Consider the following 16,393-nt stretch of genomic DNA (forward strand, 5'->3'; position numbering starts at 1 on the left):
GCTGTAAACCTTCCATTTTTGGGCCATCCAATTCTATGCTGTGTATGAACATAGCCTAAGTGACAGCTGCAGTCCACACAACTCTGTGTATTGCAATTATGGTCAGTATAAGAGCTTGTCAGTCATGTTTGCAGATTACAGAACTGGAAAACTACGAATGGTGGGTACAGCCCAATTGAAATCAATGGGCTCTAAATTTGTCCGTAATTGCAGATCTGCAATTACAGAAGGTGTGAATGTAGCCTTAAAGGGTTATCTAGACTTTCTTCCAGAAACAGCACCACCTTGTTGTCAGGTTGTGCGTGGTACTGCAGCTCAGTTTAACAAAGTAAATGAAGTTGAGTTGTAATCTGATACAACCTGAGGACAGGTGTGACACTGTTTTTAGAAGAAAGTATCAGCACTTTTCTAATCCTGGATAACCTCTTTAAAATTAATCAGTAACGCTACAAAAAGTCTTCTTATAACCCAGGCCTTAGGCCTTCTCACACTGCAGCAGACAACGCAATTGAAATTAAGATCCGGGAAGGAAAACGTCTCACGTATGCAGCATTTGTATCATGTACTGTAGCATATACTGTATATATATTGTGCCTGCCACTCTTTTAATCCCCGTTCTTTATCATTAATCTATCCCAGTGACCCGGGCTGACTCCTCCGCCCCCCGCGAATGGTCTCCCAGATGGCGTTAATTATCGGCTTATTATCTCCAGACAAGCCTGACATCATTATCACCGACTGTAGCTGCTAATTCACCTGAGGTAAATACTAACACCGCCGAACGTGTCGCTGCAGGCGAGGACGACACCAAACACACGCAACAGATACACAGAGTCCACGGCACTCACCGGGGTAGAAGATGACTTGTTTGGTTTTGCTGCGGAGACAGAAAATAGGACAACGTTAAAAATGTAACAGTATAACGTGCCCTATTCCCATCAGGTTATACACACGATACCTCGTCGTCTTCTTCATTGTGCCTGTCTCTTCAGTGAGCCAAACTTCCTTGTCTACAGAGAGTTACACCCACCTCTAGCTGCGGACACACCCGGCCCCAGGGAGGGAGGGTTATAATGGAGGCCTGTGTCTCTAACTCTACAGGGAACATCTGAATCCTGTTCATGGTGGATACTGGAACAGTCACAGTGGTGTGAGGACAGTCACTATATCCCCCAGCCATACACAGGATGGTTTTCCTAAATTCACATAGAGCAGATTTATCGCAGGGAACTCTGTGACTGTTCCATTCATCTGAATGGGGTTTGCAGACATCCATGTACCTGCTGCAAAAACAACCCCATTTAGGGAAATGGAACCGATTTTCAGTTGCAGAGATTTCTGCAACAACTCTGCCCTGTGAACATGCTACGTACATAGACGTACAGAAGTGGAGAAACGTAATGCAAGTTATGAAACCCGCTACATGACAGATCCATCGCTGAATTCTGCAATTCTGAATTTCTGGAAGTGTGGCCGAACCTCTACAGAGACAGACGTTAGAGGAAGCAACACTGTCCACTCTATAGGATATGGCCGCTGTGTTTACTAACAGGTTATTCTAGATATTACTGTGTACACAGCTCCAGCCTCATGCATTCAGCCTCTGCATCACATCTGTGTACACAGCCCCTGCCCCGCCTTATCTACACACCGCGCTTGTGCACACACTGGTAACCACTGACTTTGCATTTACTGCCAATTTTCATCTGTGAGTGTCTAGATGATGGTGGTGGCGGTGGTGTGACTACAACATCATAGGCTGTGAACCTACAATATAACAAGCGGGATGTGACAAAAACCTAAAGGGGATTCCAATATCAGAATATTTTATTTAAAGAGTACCTGTCATTAAAAATAACTTTCGACATGTCATCAGGCACATCAAATGTAATATAGTGTTATCACTTCTTGTACTGGCTTTAGCGTGTTTTCGCTTGAAGACCCTTGACAGGAAGGCGTGTAGTCCTGTTTCAATGTGGTATTGTCTCAGCAGTTTTCTGGCTCCTTCCTCTATTCTGAGACCACCCATCATCCTCTGCTTTCTTAAAAGAATTGACTAGATCTCGTCTGTGAGCTGAAGCCCCGCCCCCTGAGTGATGTCACTTAATGTCAGCCCCTAAAGCCTAACATCACCATCTCCCTGTCATGTACCCAGATGCATACCCATATTTTCCGGCGTAAAAGGCGACTGGGCATATAAGATGACCCCTGACTTTTAGGGTAGTTTCACACGTACCGGATCCGCAGCGGATTTCACGCTGCGAGTTTGAAGCAAAATCCGCTGTGGATCCTGGTAGTGTGAAGCTGAATGGGTCACGTACACACAGCTGAATTTTCATTCCGCTGCCTGTATGTGACCCGGCCCCTTTAACCCCCCGCAGCCCCTGGCCCGGAGCTTACAGTATCTGCTCGGCGCTGCGGCTGTGTGTGAGCAGCACTGATTGGCTCATGGGGAGCGAGGGGAGCCGGGAGCTTCGCTGTAGCCGCGGCGCCAAGCAGGTATGCTTCGGGCTGGGTCTGTGGGCGGCGGGGGGGTTAAAGGGGCCGGCTTACATGTCCGCAGTGGAATGAAAATTCTGTTGCGTATATGTAACCCATACCCTTCACACTACATAAATCCGCAGCGTGAAATCCGCTGCGGTTCGGGTATGTGTGAAGGCACCCTTAAGAAGATTGTCAGGGGTTCGCCTTATAGGCCGGAAAATGTTAACCCCGGCCTGACCACAGCAGGGTTTACTAGCTGGATGTACACTGCCTGGGCCGGAGGTCCCTGAAGCTCTCCCGGACAGCCGAGCTACTGATCGGAGTTGCTCGGCTGCCAGGAAAGCTTCGGAAGAATGGCAGAGGCTTTGGGGACTTCCGGAGCCTCTGTCATTCTACTGAAGCTCGCTCGGCTGCCCAGTAGAGCTTTGGGGATCTCCGGCACAGGCAGTGTACGTCACACTGCCTGCACCGGGAATGTGACAGGAGACGCGCGGCTGCCGCAAATGGGTTACAGGTGAGTAGAATTTTTTTTTTTTATAGTGGTCGCCCCTATATGGTGGAGATACGGCCATTTTTTAGCTCCCCCACCGTATAAGACAACTGTATAAGACAACCCCCGACTTCTAAGAAGATTTTTCGGGGTTAAAAAGTTGTCTTATACACCGGAAAATATGGTATATATCTTTATTAGGATATTTTGGTAATAATGAGATGTATTTATAGTGTGCCATCTTGTGATGAATGATGCCACAGGCAGAGGAGCAACGAGGAAATGATTGCAGAAGGTGCTGCAGATTTAAAACAATAAAGTGTGTACAGAAATGCTCTGTAACAAGTTTGAAACAGAGAACTGGCGGGAGTGCTATGATGGGGAACTAAGGGAAAGCAATGCATCCTGGGAATTGTAGTACTGAGCAACTGCTCAACCAGGAAGTAGTCAGAGGACATGTAGAGAGGAGAGGATTACATACCCACAAAACAGGCAGACAGGTAAGAAATACTATATACATCTACAGCTATTTTTATTTTTTACCTGCAGTGAGACTACAATATAATGGGCACCAGCACTAAACCACAGAAGCAATGTGACTACTTAATAGCAGAGGAGGTGTGATTGTGGGCTGTGAACTTATGTAAATAGTTTGATTTATCACGTGCCTTTAAATAGTCTCTGTTCTTCTTCTTCTCTCAATGTAATTCTCAACATGTTAAATAAATAAAAAGCTGTAAAATCATGGTCACTTAGCTATCCTACCTCCATGTAAACTGCTGTTTGCTGCCTGTTGTTAGGGTAGTTCAGTCTCTAGCAACAGAAAAATCAGGCTGAAACACAGGAGTGTGGGCAGGGGCCCTAAATAGGGTTAGGTACATGAGAGAGCCTGGACTATGTACACCCTACCCAAGCATGTCTGCCTTCTTCAAAGAGTCCACAATGTGTCTGAAACACTAGGTCTTACTACCTATATAGTAGAGGGCAGCCAACCCTTGTGTAATTACTATGTACTCAGTTCGGCCTCCTGAATGTAATCCCCTTTATTCTTCACCAGCAGCTAAGTGCTTAGACCAGGGCTGCTTGTATGATGTAGCTTCTGACCTCAGAGCCAGCGGAACAAAACTTGTGTCTAAAATGTCTTTATCTGCTGCACCAGTCATTCTGAGAGGTGACACTGCTATACCTCCTGTGCCTTATGTAGCTTTATGTAACTACAACATGACAAGCAGTAAGGCTATAACCTGATGATGGTGGCATGTCAAGGATATAATAGCAGCAGTGTAGCTACAAGCTGATAATGGGCTGTGCAACTAGAAGCTGAGGATGATAGTGTGACAATAATGGCAGCGTTGTCCGTACCAACTGACCATAGAGGTTGTGGGACTGCAACCTGGTGATAGTTGTGTGAGAAGAATATGATGGTGGTGACGCAAATACAACCTGATATTGGACTGGAGAAGCATGTGAGGAGATGTAGAATGAGGAGATGTAAGACAAGGACCTCACAGCCCTGGACTTACCACCCCATCAGCTGGGGATTGCATGGGATTTTGAGACTGAATAGAGATGAATTTCAAGCTATGCACTGTGTGACTCTAACCTGATTATCATTATTATTATTTATTTATAAAGCGCCCTTAATTCCAGAGCGCTATACAAGCAAGAGGGGTAACAGACAGGAATAATACAAGATCTAAACACATTACATGAAGGCAAATGGCAGAATGGTACATGTGGACCCTGCCCGCGAGGGATTACAACCTGATGATGGCAGTATGAGTAGAACATGATGGTGGTGGTGTCAGTACCACTCAGTGATCATCAGATGCAGCCCCGGCTGAGTTCTGCACAGCAGCTGTATTGAATGTTGGTGGCTGCCATCTAACAAACACAGGCTGATATGAAGACCTGCAAGTCGCACATCTGTAAGCGGCCATCTTCCAGCATAACACTCAGTACCATACAATGTATTGACCCCGCCGGCACTTACCCATCTCTCCTCCCTCCAGTTACCAGCACCCTGCTTCGTGCATCTGACATATCCCTCTTTGCAAAGGAAAGGCGTTCCGGGGAGAGAGAGCGCCGTACGCTGTGGAAGAAGCCATTACAGATGATCAGTAAATCATTTCACACACACAAAAAAAACCACAACATAAAAATAAAACAGAACAGGCAATGCTGGGTATTGCAATATATACAGTATATGTACATATAGGATGTGGCCTTATCAAACTGCATGTTATATCATAAGTTTCCATACACTTAGGTAAAAGACAATAGTAACAAATTATGGTTTTAGCAGGTTATTTCGGAGGTCTACTTTGCAGAAGAGAAGGGAATCTTAGCCTCATCCATCCTTCTCCTCAGAGGTTAGAGTGTGTGCAGTGCCGCAGAGTGGGGTATTACAATATGTCTGTCTGTGGAGAAGGACAGGGGAAGCTTGTGAGGAAATGAAGGACAAGGACCCCATGGCCCTGGGTTTGTGAAGATGCTGGGGGGGAAACAAGTTGAAAAATCCTCTAAATGGTAGAATGTTTCCTGTTGACATGCCCAGAGTCTAAAGCCATACCTAGGGAAAAAGATCTTACTTTTTGGAGAGATGTCTCCTGGTCTGAGTGTTTCAACAAAATTATTATTAAAGGGGAACTATTAGCAGGTTAGACTAATATAACCAGCTGATACCCCCCTAATGTGCACAGGGCGCCGAGGAGGAAGGTATGTCTCTTACCTTTCTTCTCTGTGCCGTTCCTGTACAGTTATTAGTTGAATCCACAGCCTGGAGCACCCCTTAGAAGCTACCAACCTTCTCCTATGTCACTATCCTTACCTACCAAACCTTCTCCTATGTCACTATCCTTACCTACCAACCTTCTCCTATGTCACTATCCTTACCTACCAAACCTTCTCCTATATCACTATCCTTACCTGCCAACCCTTCTCCTATGTCACTATCCTTACCTACCAAACCTTCTCCTATATCACTATCCTTCCCTACCCAACCTTCTCCTATGTCACTATCCTTACCTGCCAACCCTTCTCCTATGTCACTAACCTTACCTACCAACCCTTCTCCTATGTCACTATCCTTACCTACCAAACCTTCTCCTATGTCACTATCCTTACCTACCAAACCTTCTCCTATGTCACTATCCTTACCTACCAACCTTCTCCTATGTCACTATCCTTACCTACCAAACCTTCTCCTATGTCACTATCCTTACCTACCAACCCTTCTCCTAAGTCACTATCCTTACCTACCAAACCTTCTCCTATGTCACTATCCTTACCTACCAAACCTTCTCCTATGTAACTTACCTACCAAACCTTCTCCTATGTCACTATCCTTACCTACCAAACCTTCTCCTATGTCACTATCCTTACCTACCAAACCTTCTCCTATGTCACTATCCTTACCTACCAAACCTTCTCCTAAGTCACTATCCTTACCTACCAAACCTTCTCCTATGTCACTATCCTTACCTACCAAACCTTCTCCTATGTCACTATCCTTACCTACCAAACCTTCTCCTATGTCACTATCCTTACCTACCAAACCTTCCCCTATGTCACTATCCTTACCTACCAAACCTTCTCCTATGTCACTATCCTTACCTACCAAACCTTCTCCTATGTCACTATCCTTACCTACCAAACCTTCTCCTAAGTCACTATCCTTACCTACCAAACCTTCTCCTATGTCACTATCCTTACCTACCAAACCCTCTCCTATGTAACTTACCTACCAAACCTTCTCCTATGTCACTATCCTTACGTACCAAACCTTCTCCTATGTCACTATCCTTACCAACCAAACCTTCTCCTATGTCACTATCCTTACCTACCAAACCTTCTCCTATGTCACTATCCTTACCTACCAAACCTTCTCCTATGTCACTATCCTTACCTACCAAACCTTCTCCTATGTCACTATCCTTACCTACCAAACCTTCCCCTATGTCACTATCCTTACCTACCAAACCTTCTCCTATGTCACTATCCTTACCTACCAAACCTTCTCCTATGTCACTATCCTTACCTACCAAACCTTCTCCTAAGTCACTATCCTTACCTACCAAACCTTCTCCTATGTCACTATCCTTACCTACCAAACCCTCTCCTATGTAACTTACCTACCAAACCTTCTCCTATGTCACTATCCTTACGTACCAAACCTTCTCCTATGTCACTATCCTTACCAACCAAACCTTCTCCTATGTCACTATCCTTACCTACCAAACCTTCTCCTATGTCACTATCCTTACCTACCAAACCTTCTCCTATGTCACTATCCTTACCTACCAACCCTTCTCCTATGTCACCATTCTTACCTACCAAACCTCCTCCCATGTCACTCACAAACATATTAAAAATAATAGGACCCAGAACAGACCCTTGTGGCCACCACTTGTAACCAGTCTCTGCTCGGAATATACACCATTAACAACAACCCTTTGATTTATATGCTTCAGCCAACCATACATCCACTGAACTATCCAATTATTAATTATTAAGTCCAATTTTCACTAATTTCTGTATGAGCTCTTCATGGGGAACTGTATCAGAGGCTTTGCTGAAGTCCAGATAGGCAATATCCCCGGCACCTTCATCCAGAACTTTTGTGACATAGTCAAAGGAATGAATGAGACTAGTCTGACATGATCGACCCGCAGTAAAGCCATGCTGATTGGATCCATCAAATTATTGATATTTAGGTGATCCATTATGTTCTTTTTTCAGAAGTGTCATCAGGAGCATCTCTTGTTAGCAGGGATTACATATCTGTCAGGGGGGCAGCAATCACAGATCCAAGTTCTTTAAGAACCCTGGGGTGGACACCATTTGGACCCATCGCCTTATTCAACTTTAAATGGGCAAGTTCCTCAGAAACATCAGTCTGAAAAATATGGGGCTAAACCCATACCCCTAGAGCCAGTCCTAATTCCAACCATCCTGTGATTGTGAAGTCCTTCTTCTGAAAACACTGAGCAGAAGTAGCTATTCAAAGTCAGCGACCGCCTTATCTCCATCAATAAACGTATTCTCCCCATTACTTATTTTAGTAATGCTTCAGTTTTTCATTTCTTCTTCCTGTCACTAATATATCTGAAGAAGCTTTTGTTCGCCTCCTTAAAGGGAATCGGTCAGTTTCAATTCACGTTCCAAAACGCTGACACTGTTATATAGCTGTAAGGTCAAAGAGACACATAGTACCCTTCATATAACCATCAGTGCTTCCGAAATATAGATGGATTGCTTTTATTATGCTTTCCTGAGCTCCTGAAGTGCAGTAAGTTGTAACTAGAGATGAGCGAAAAGCTGATCTAAACTAAAGGCCTTATTACACGGCCCGACTCTGAGCTCCAGTTTCCCAGGATAGGATCCAGCTTTTCCACAGCACCCAGGATGGAGCATCAAGGAGAGAAGCAGCACTGAAAGGTCGGTGGCTAGATGAGCGGAGTGCAGTTCAAATGAAGCGCTTTGCTTTCTTTAGATCAGCGATTTACTCATCTCTACTTGTAACACCTTCTTACTCCCCCCTCCCATACCTGACCCTTCCAGTTGTCAATCAAGCAGGGAGGGGGAGAGAGAAGAGGTATTTCTCTATATTCTGGATATATTTGGGGTTTATTCTCTACACAGCTGGATATATAAAAGATATCACGTGCCTCCTTGTTCTAACAGCTATATGACAGTGTCAGCAATTTGAAACCTCAATTATAGCTAACAGATTCCCTTCAACAGATTTTGAAATGTCCTCCTCTTTTGAGGCTTTAGCAGCGTTTATATTCTGTTTTGCCTTCTTCTCTCTAATTTTATTTGTCAGCTGCATTCCCAGTTATAGCCTTAACATCTCTAGTAAACCTTAATGGTTCCTTCTTCCTTTTACTTTTGCTAATTTCTTGTACATGTAGTCCTAGTTGCCGTTAAAATGGCATTTTTTAGTACTGCCGATTGAGCGCTCGCTCCCGATATTTTATCCCACCCTTTATTCATTATATAAATATTCCCCCTTTTTCTTAAAATCTGTCTTTCTAAAATCCAATACTTTGGTTGTAGTATAGGATTATAGGGTGCAGTATAGTATTATAAGGTATAGAATAGGATTGTTGGGTAGAGTATAGGATTAAAGGGTGCTGTAAAGGATTATAGGGTTCAGTATAGGATTATAGGGGTGTAATATAAGATTATAGGGTATAGTATAGGATATTAGGGTGCAGTATAGGATTATAGGGTGTAGTGTAGGATTATAGGGCGCAGTGTAGTATTATAGGGTGTAGTATAAGATTATTGGGTACCAGATACCACCTATCCTAATAACAGATCCATATAGATTCCACCTATCCTAATAACAGATCTCTATACATAACACATACCCTAATAATAGATCCCTATAGATCCCACCTATCCTAATAACAGATCCCTATACATAACGCCTATAGATACCCTAACAGATCCCTATAGATAACACACAATATTGATAACAGATCCCTATAGATCCCACCTTTCATAATAATAGTTCCCTATATATAACACCTATCCTAATAGATCCCACCTATCCTAATAACAGATCCCTACAGATAACAGCTATCCTAATAACAGATCCCTATAGATAACAGCTATCCTAATAACAGATCCCTATATATAACAGCTATCCTAATAACAGATCCCTATAGATAATACCTATCCTAATAACAGATCCCTATAGATAACACCTATCGTAATAACAGATCCCTATAGATAAAACCTATCCTAATAACAGATCCCTATACATAACGCCTATGCTAATAACAGATCCCTATAGATAACACACAATATTAATAACAGATCCCTATAGATCCCACCTCTCATAATAATAGTTCCCATTTATCCTAATAACAGATCCCTACAGATGACACCTATCCTAATAACAGATCCCTATATATAACACCTATCCTAATAATAGATCCCACCTATCCTAATAACAGATCCCTACAGATAACAGCTATCCTAATAACAGATCCCTATATATAACAGCTATCCTAATAACAGATCCCTATAGATAATACCTATCCTTATAGCAGATCCCTATAGATAACACCTATCGTAATAACAGATCCTTATAGATAACACCTATCCTAATAACAGATCCCTATAGATAACTCCTATCCTAATAACAGATCCCTATAGATAACACCTATCCTAATAACAGATCCCTATATATAACAGATATCCTAATAACAGATCCACCTATCCTAATAACAGATCCCTATAGATCCCACCTATCCTTATAACAGATCCCTATAGATAACACCTATCCTAATAACAGATCCTTATATATAACAGCTATCCTAATAACAGATCCCTATAGATAATACCTATCCTAATAACAGATCCCTATAGATAACACCTATCGTAATAACAGATCCCTATAGATAACACCTATCCTAATAACAGATCCCTATAGATAACACCTATCCTAATAACAGATCCCTATATATAACAGCTATCCTAATAACAGATCCACCTATCCTAATAACAGATCCCTATAGATCCCATCTATCCTAATAACAAATCACTATAGATCCCACCTATCCTAATAACAGATCCCTATAGATAACACCTATCCTAATAATAGATCCCTATAGATAACAACTATCCTAATAACAGATCCTTATGGATACCACCTATCCTAATAACAGATCCCTATAGATACCACCTATCCTAATAACAGATCACTATAGATAACACCTATCCTAATAACAGATCCCTATAGATAACACCTATCCTAATAACAGATCCCTATATATAACAACTATCTTAGTAACAGATCCCTATAGATAACAACTATTCTAATAACAGATCCTTATGGATACCACCTATCCTAATAACAGATCCCTATAGATCCCACCTATCCTAATAACAGATCCCTATAGATAACACATATCCTAATAACAGATCCCTATAGATAACACCTATCCTAATAACAGATCCCTATAGATAACACCTATCCTAATAAAAGATCCTTATAGATAACAGCTATCCTAATAACAGATCCCACCTATCCTAATAACAGATCCCTATATATAACAGCTATCCTAGTAACAGATCCCTATAGATAACAACTATTCTAATAACAGATCCTTATGGATACCACCTATCCTAATAACAGATCCCTATAGATCCCACCTATCCTAATAACAGATCCCTATAGATAACACCTATCCTAATAACAGATCCCTATAGATAACACCTATCCTAATAACAGATCCCTATAGATAACACCTATCCTAATAACAGATCCCTATAGATAACACCTATCCTAATAAAAGATCCTTATGCTGCGTTTACACGTAACGATTATCGTGCGAATTTGCGCGATAACGGTCGAATTGGAACAATAATCGTACGTGTAAATGCAGCGAACGATCGAACGACGCACGATAAATTGTACATCGTGATCTTTCATCAGGTCAGCAAATCGTCGTTCATCGTACGCAAAAAATTCGCAAATCGTTCCGTGTGAACAGTCGTTCGCCGATTTAACCAATGTGTGAGATAGGCTTAAATGATCGCAAAACGATCGCAGTGCGAATTTTCGTACGATATATCGTACCGTCTAAACGCTGATCGTTATAAAAAAAAAATCGTAAATCCGACATCGCTAATCGTACGATCGGGCCGGCCAATAATCGTACCGATCGGGCCAATATCGTACCGTCTAAACGCTGATCGTTATTAAAAAAAAATCGTAAATCCGACATCGCTAATCGTACGATCGGGCCAATAATCGTTACGTGTAAACGCAGCATTATAGATAACACCTATCCTAATAACAGATCCTACCTATCCTAATAACAGATCCCTATAGATAACACCTGTCCTAATAACAGATCCCTATAGATAACACCTATCCTAATAACAGATCCCTATAGATAACACCTATCCTAATAACAGATCCCTATATATAACAGCTATCCTAATAACAGATCCACCTATCCTAATAACAGATCCCTATAGATCCCATCTATCCTAATAACAAATCACTATAGATCCCACCTATCCTAATAACAGATCCCTATAGATAACACCTATCCTAATAATAGATCCCTATAGATAACAACTATCCTAATAACAGATCCTTATGGATACCACCTATCCTAATAACAGATCCCTATAGATACCACCTATCCTAATAACAGATCACTATAGATAACACCTATCCTAATAACAGATCCCTATAGATAACACCTATCCTAATAACAGATCCCTATATATAACAACTATCTTAGTAACAGATCCCTATAGATAACAACTATTCTAATAACAGATCCTTATGGATACCACCTATCCTAATAACAGATCCCTATAGATCCCACCTATCCTAATAACAGATCCCTATAGATAACACATATCCTAATAACAGATCCCTATAGATAACACCTATCCTAATAACAGATCCCTATAGATAACACCTATCCTAATAAAAGATCCTTATAGATAACAGCTATCCTAATAACAGATCCCACCTATCCTAATAACAGATCCCTATATATAACAGCTATCCTAGTAACAGATCCCTATAGATAACAACTATTCTAATAACAGATCCTTATGGATACCACCTATCCTAATAACAGATCCCTATAGATCCCACCTATCCTAATAACAGATCCCTATAGATAACACCTATCCTAATAACAGATCCCTATAGATAACACCTATCCTAATAACAGATCCCTATAGATAACACCTATCCTAATAACAGATCCCTATAGATAACACCTATCCTAATAAAAGATCCTTATGCTGCGTTTACACGTAACGATTATCGTGCGAATTTGCGCGATAACGGTCGAATTGGAACAATAATCGTACGTGTAAATGCAGCGAACGATCGAACGACGCACGATAAATTGTACATCGTGATCTTTCATCAGGTCAGCAAATCGTCGTTCATCGTACGCAAAAAATTCGCAAATCGTTCCGTGTGAACAGTCGTTCGCCGATTTAACCAATTTGTGAGATAGGCTTAAATGATCGCAAAACGATCGCAGTGCAAATTTTCGTACGATATATCGTACCGTCTAAACGCTGATCGTTATAAAAAAAAAATCGTAAATCCGACATCGCTAATCGTACGATCGGGCCGGCCAATAATCGTACCGATCGGGCCAATATCGTACCGTCTAAACGCTGATCGTTATTAAAAAAAAATCGTAAATCCGACATCGCTAATCGTACGATCGGGCCAATAATCGTTACGTGTAAACGCAGCATTATAGATAACACCTATCCTAATAACAGATCCTACCTATCCTAATAACAGATCCCTATAGATAACACCTGTCCTAATAACAGATCCCTATAGATAACACCTATCCTAATAACAGATCCCTATAGATAACACCTATCCTAATAATAGATCCCTATAGATAACACCTATCCTAATAACAGATCCCTATAGATAACACCTATCATAATAAAAGATCCTTATAGATAACACCTATCCTAATAACAGATCCCACCTATCGTAATAACAGATCCCTATATATAACAGCTATCCTAGTAACAGATCCCTATAGATAACAACTATTCTAGTAACAGACCCCTATAGATAACAACTATTCTAATAACAGATCCTTATGGATACCACCTATCCTAATAACAGATCCCTATAGATCCCACCTATCCTAATAACAGATCCCTATAGATAACACCTATCCTAATAACAGATCCCTATAGATAACACCTATCCTAATAACAGATCCCTATAGATAACACCTATCCTAATAAAAGATCCTTATGCTGCGTTTACACGTAACGATTATCGTGCGAATTTGCGCAATAACGGTCGAATTGGAACGATAATCGTACGTGTAAACGCAGCGAACGATCGAACAACGCACGATAAATTGTACATCGTGATCTTTCATCAGGTCAGCAAATCGTCGTTCATCGTATGCAAAAAATTCGCAAATCGTTCCGTGTGAACAGTCGTTCGCCGATTTAACCAATGTGTGAGATAGGCTTGAACGATCGCAAAACGATCGCAGTGCGAATTTTCGTACGATATATCTTACTGTCTAAACGCTGATCGTTATAAAAAAAAATCGTAAATCCGACATCGCTAATCATACGATCGGGCCAATAATCGTTACGTGTAAACGCAGCATTATAGATAACACCTATCCTAATAACAGATCCCACCTATCCTAATAACAGATCCCTATAGATAACACCTATCCTAATAACAGATCCCTATAGATAACACCTATCCTAATAATAGATCCCTATAGATAACAACTATCCTAATAATAGATCCCTATAGATAACACCTATCCTAATAACAGATCCCTATAGATAACACCTATCATAATAAAAGATCCTTATAGATAACACCTATCCTAATAACAGATAACACCTATCCTAATAACAGATCCCTATAGATAACACCTATCCTAATAACAGATCCCTATAGATAACACCTATCCTAATAATAGATCCCTATAGATAACACCTATCCTAATAACAGATCCCTATAGATAACACCTATCCTAATAACAGATCCCTATAGATAACACCTATCCTAATAACAGATCCCTATAGATAACACCTATCATAATAAAAGATCCTTATAGATAACACCTATCCTAATAACAGATCCCACCTATCGTAATAACAGATCCCTATATATAACAGCTATCCTAGTAACAGATCCCTATAGATAACAACTATTCTAGTAACAGATCCCTATAGATAACAACTATTCTAGTAACATATCCCTATAGATAACAACTATTCTAATAACAGATCCTTATGGATCCCACCTATCCTAATAACAGATCCCTATAGATCCCACCTATCCTAATAACAGATCCCTATAGATAACACCTATCCTAATAACAGATCCCTATAGATAACACCTATCCTAATAAAAGATCCTTATAGATAACACCTATCCTAATAACAGATCCCACCTATCCTAATAACAGATCCCTATAGATAACACCTATCCTAATAACAGATCCCTATAGATAACACCTATCCTAATAATATATCCCACCTATCCTAATAACAGATCCCTATAGATAACACCTATCCTAATAATAGATCCCTATAGATAACACCTATCCTAATAACAGATCCCTATAGATAACACCTATCCTAATAACAGATCCCTATAGATAACACCTATCCTAATAACAGATCCCTATAGATAACACCTATCATAATAAAAGATCCTTATAGATAACACCTATCCTAATAACAGATCCCACCTATGGTAATAACAGATCCCTATAGATCCCACCTATCCTAGTAACAGATCCCTATAGATAACTATTCTAGTAACAGATCCCTATAGATAACAACTATTCTAGTAACATATCCCTATAGATAACAACTATTCTAATAACAGATCCTTATGGATACCACCTATCCTAATAACAGATCCCTATAGATCCCACCTATCCTAATAACAGATCCCTATAGATAACACCTATCCTAATAATAGATCCCTATAGATAACACCTATCCTAATAAAAGATCCTTATAGATAACACCTATCCTAATAAAAGATCCTTATAGATAACACCTATCCTAATAACAGATCCCTATAGATAACACCTATCCTAATAACAGACCCCACCTATCCTCATAACAGATCCCTATAGATAACACCTATCCTAATAAAAGATCCTTATAGATAACACCTATCCTAATAAAAGATCCTTATAGATAACACCTATCCTAATAACAGATCCCTATAGATAACACCTATCCTAATAACAGATCCCTATAGATAACACCTATCCTAATAATATATCCCACCTATCCTAATAACAGATCCCTATAGATAACACCTATCCTAATAATAGATCCCTATAGATAACACCTATCCTAATAACAGATCCCTATAGATAACACCTATCCTAATAACAGATCCCTATAGATAACACCTATCCTAATAACAGATCCTTATAGATCATGAGATCACATAGATTAGAATCTTTGAGCACGGTCTCTGTTACAACTAGGTCAGACATATTGGCCGTCAGCTCACAGATCTTGTTTTTATTATTATTATTATTATTATTATTTATTTATCTTGTTTCCTAAGCTTCGAGCATTCGTACACATTATGTGAAGACTATTACTAAGCTTTGTATTACTTTTATTGCCAGCTGCATCTACTGCCCCAACCTCTGTGTGATATACCGCCCCCCATTGTCTCCAGTATTATGCTGACATCTCACATTCATGAGCTATAGTGGTGATCCTGACTGACCTAAGAGAGACACTGTGTACTAGGAATAAAGTTTTATTGACTGTGGCTAAGCTGTATGGAAAGAAACCTATGACTTCAACTACAGTCCCCAATGGACGTTACCTAATAGGTGACCCCACATATACATTCTTGAGAAAAAGCCGACACAT

The 16,393-nt window shown here is 40.5% G+C and overlaps 2 protein-coding genes across 10 annotated transcripts in view; one reads left to right on the plus strand and one right to left on the minus strand.

Moving 5' to 3' along the window:
* The window catches only part of GIPR (gastric inhibitory polypeptide receptor), a 130,091-nt gene that overhangs the window by 42,969 nt on the left and 70,729 nt on the right, over window positions 1-16,393 (plus strand). For all 7 annotated transcript variants that reach the window (XM_069985576.1, XM_069985574.1, XM_069985580.1 and 4 more), the window contains one exon: window positions 640-761. The gene's annotated coding sequence lies outside the window, so the exon portion shown is untranslated. The remainder of the gene's footprint in view (window positions 1-639; window positions 762-16,393) is intronic.
* EML2 (EMAP like 2) overlaps window positions 1-16,393 on the minus strand; it is a 102,431-nt gene that overhangs the window by 7,586 nt on the left and 78,452 nt on the right. For 2 of the 3 annotated variants that reach the window (XM_069985571.1, XM_069985570.1), the window contains exons 8-9: window positions 4,968-5,066; window positions 849-877 (exon numbers count right to left, since the gene is read on the minus strand). In XM_069985571.1, the coding sequence (XP_069841672.1) occupies window positions 849-877; window positions 4,968-5,066 (128 nt within the window). Of the gene's footprint in view, window positions 1-848; window positions 878-958; window positions 1,002-4,967; window positions 5,067-16,393 lie in introns of those variants that run through there. The other variant, XM_069985572.1, reaches the window with a different exon arrangement.

Source organism: Dendropsophus ebraccatus, chromosome 10 (genome assembly GCF_027789765.1).
Source record: "Dendropsophus ebraccatus isolate aDenEbr1 chromosome 10, aDenEbr1.pat, whole genome shotgun sequence".
NCBI lineage: Eukaryota > Metazoa > Chordata > Amphibia > Anura > Hylidae > Dendropsophus > Dendropsophus ebraccatus.